The following is a 922-nucleotide window of genomic DNA, read 5'->3' as shown; positions in this document are numbered from 1 at the left end:
AGCAACCTCGCACCACTCATTACGCTAGCTGCAGTGTGTTGTTATCGTAGCTTCAGATTCCGTGATGGTGCTTGATTAGTGTGGTTCATTTCATGTTGCCATCAGTATGTTTGTAAGCAAATGACAAAGACTCCTATCTCTTCGGCTGTAATTCTGATTTTACCTAAGATGCCCTAATCCTGGTAGGATATGCCTCGGTATGTTGTCAACCGATCCAAGAGTCTACTTATAGCGAGCATGTCCCTCTTCGAGGTCGTTTCTTCTTTCTTTTCTTACTACGTCTGTCCCTTCCTTCGGCTCCGCGTCACGACTTCGGCATGGCGGTCCAACTCCACAAATCTACATCTGCACAACGAAGGTTGACCATTCAGCAGCGCAAGCACATAACACAACGCAAGCGTTCTCGTCTAGTCAGTGCGCTCAACAAAGCGAAGGTGAAAAACGCTACCTGGCAAAACGGTGCCATAGAGTTGAAGCATGATTTGGTGAATCTTTGTCACAAACTGTCCTCCTCAAGAATGGTCAGCGTTGCCACTCTTACTGAAGATGACGACATACTCAAGGTGACAGAGGAGCTAGAGAGTCGCGTAGACGATCGTCTACGGGAGCTGAAACAGGCGCGAAAATTACAGGTACAGCAAACTCAACAGTTGCGCACTTTAAAGGAGATCCATAAGCAAGAACGAGCTGAACAGGAGCAGGCTCATGAACGTCTTGTTACTGACCTGCGATTGAGCTTGAGCAAGACAGAGGGGGAGCTCAAGGACGTCCAAGCTTGACACACTACACGTCTGATCAATGATCGAGATAGATCATGGCAAGTTCAGCATCGAGAGCATCCTCTGCAAGCTGAACTAGATTTGCTTAAACAGAGCGTCAAGGATCTTACACAGATCAACAAAGAGATGACGCACACCTTCTG

General features: G+C 47.4%; 1 protein-coding gene across 1 annotated transcript; it reads left to right on the top strand.

Annotated features, from left to right (window-relative positions):
* Nucleotides 1-317: 317 nt before the first annotated feature.
* Nucleotides 318-779, top strand: LTR64_008854 (uncharacterized protein; the record flags this gene model as incomplete). Its single annotated transcript, XM_064903126.1, has 1 exon — nt 318-779. One exon carries the CDS (start codon nt 318-320, stop codon nt 777-779), a length of 462 nt encoding a protein of 153 aa, XP_064750461.1.
* Between the last annotated feature and the right edge of the window lie 143 nt (nt 780-922).

Source organism: Lithohypha guttulata, assembly GCF_036872675.1.
Source record: "Lithohypha guttulata strain CCFEE 5908 chromosome Unknown scaffold_83, whole genome shotgun sequence".
Taxonomy (NCBI): domain Eukaryota; kingdom Fungi; phylum Ascomycota; class Eurotiomycetes; order Chaetothyriales; family Trichomeriaceae; genus Lithohypha; species Lithohypha guttulata.
Note: the sequence above shows the minus strand (reverse complement) of the source record. Positions and strands in the feature narration are given on the sequence as shown.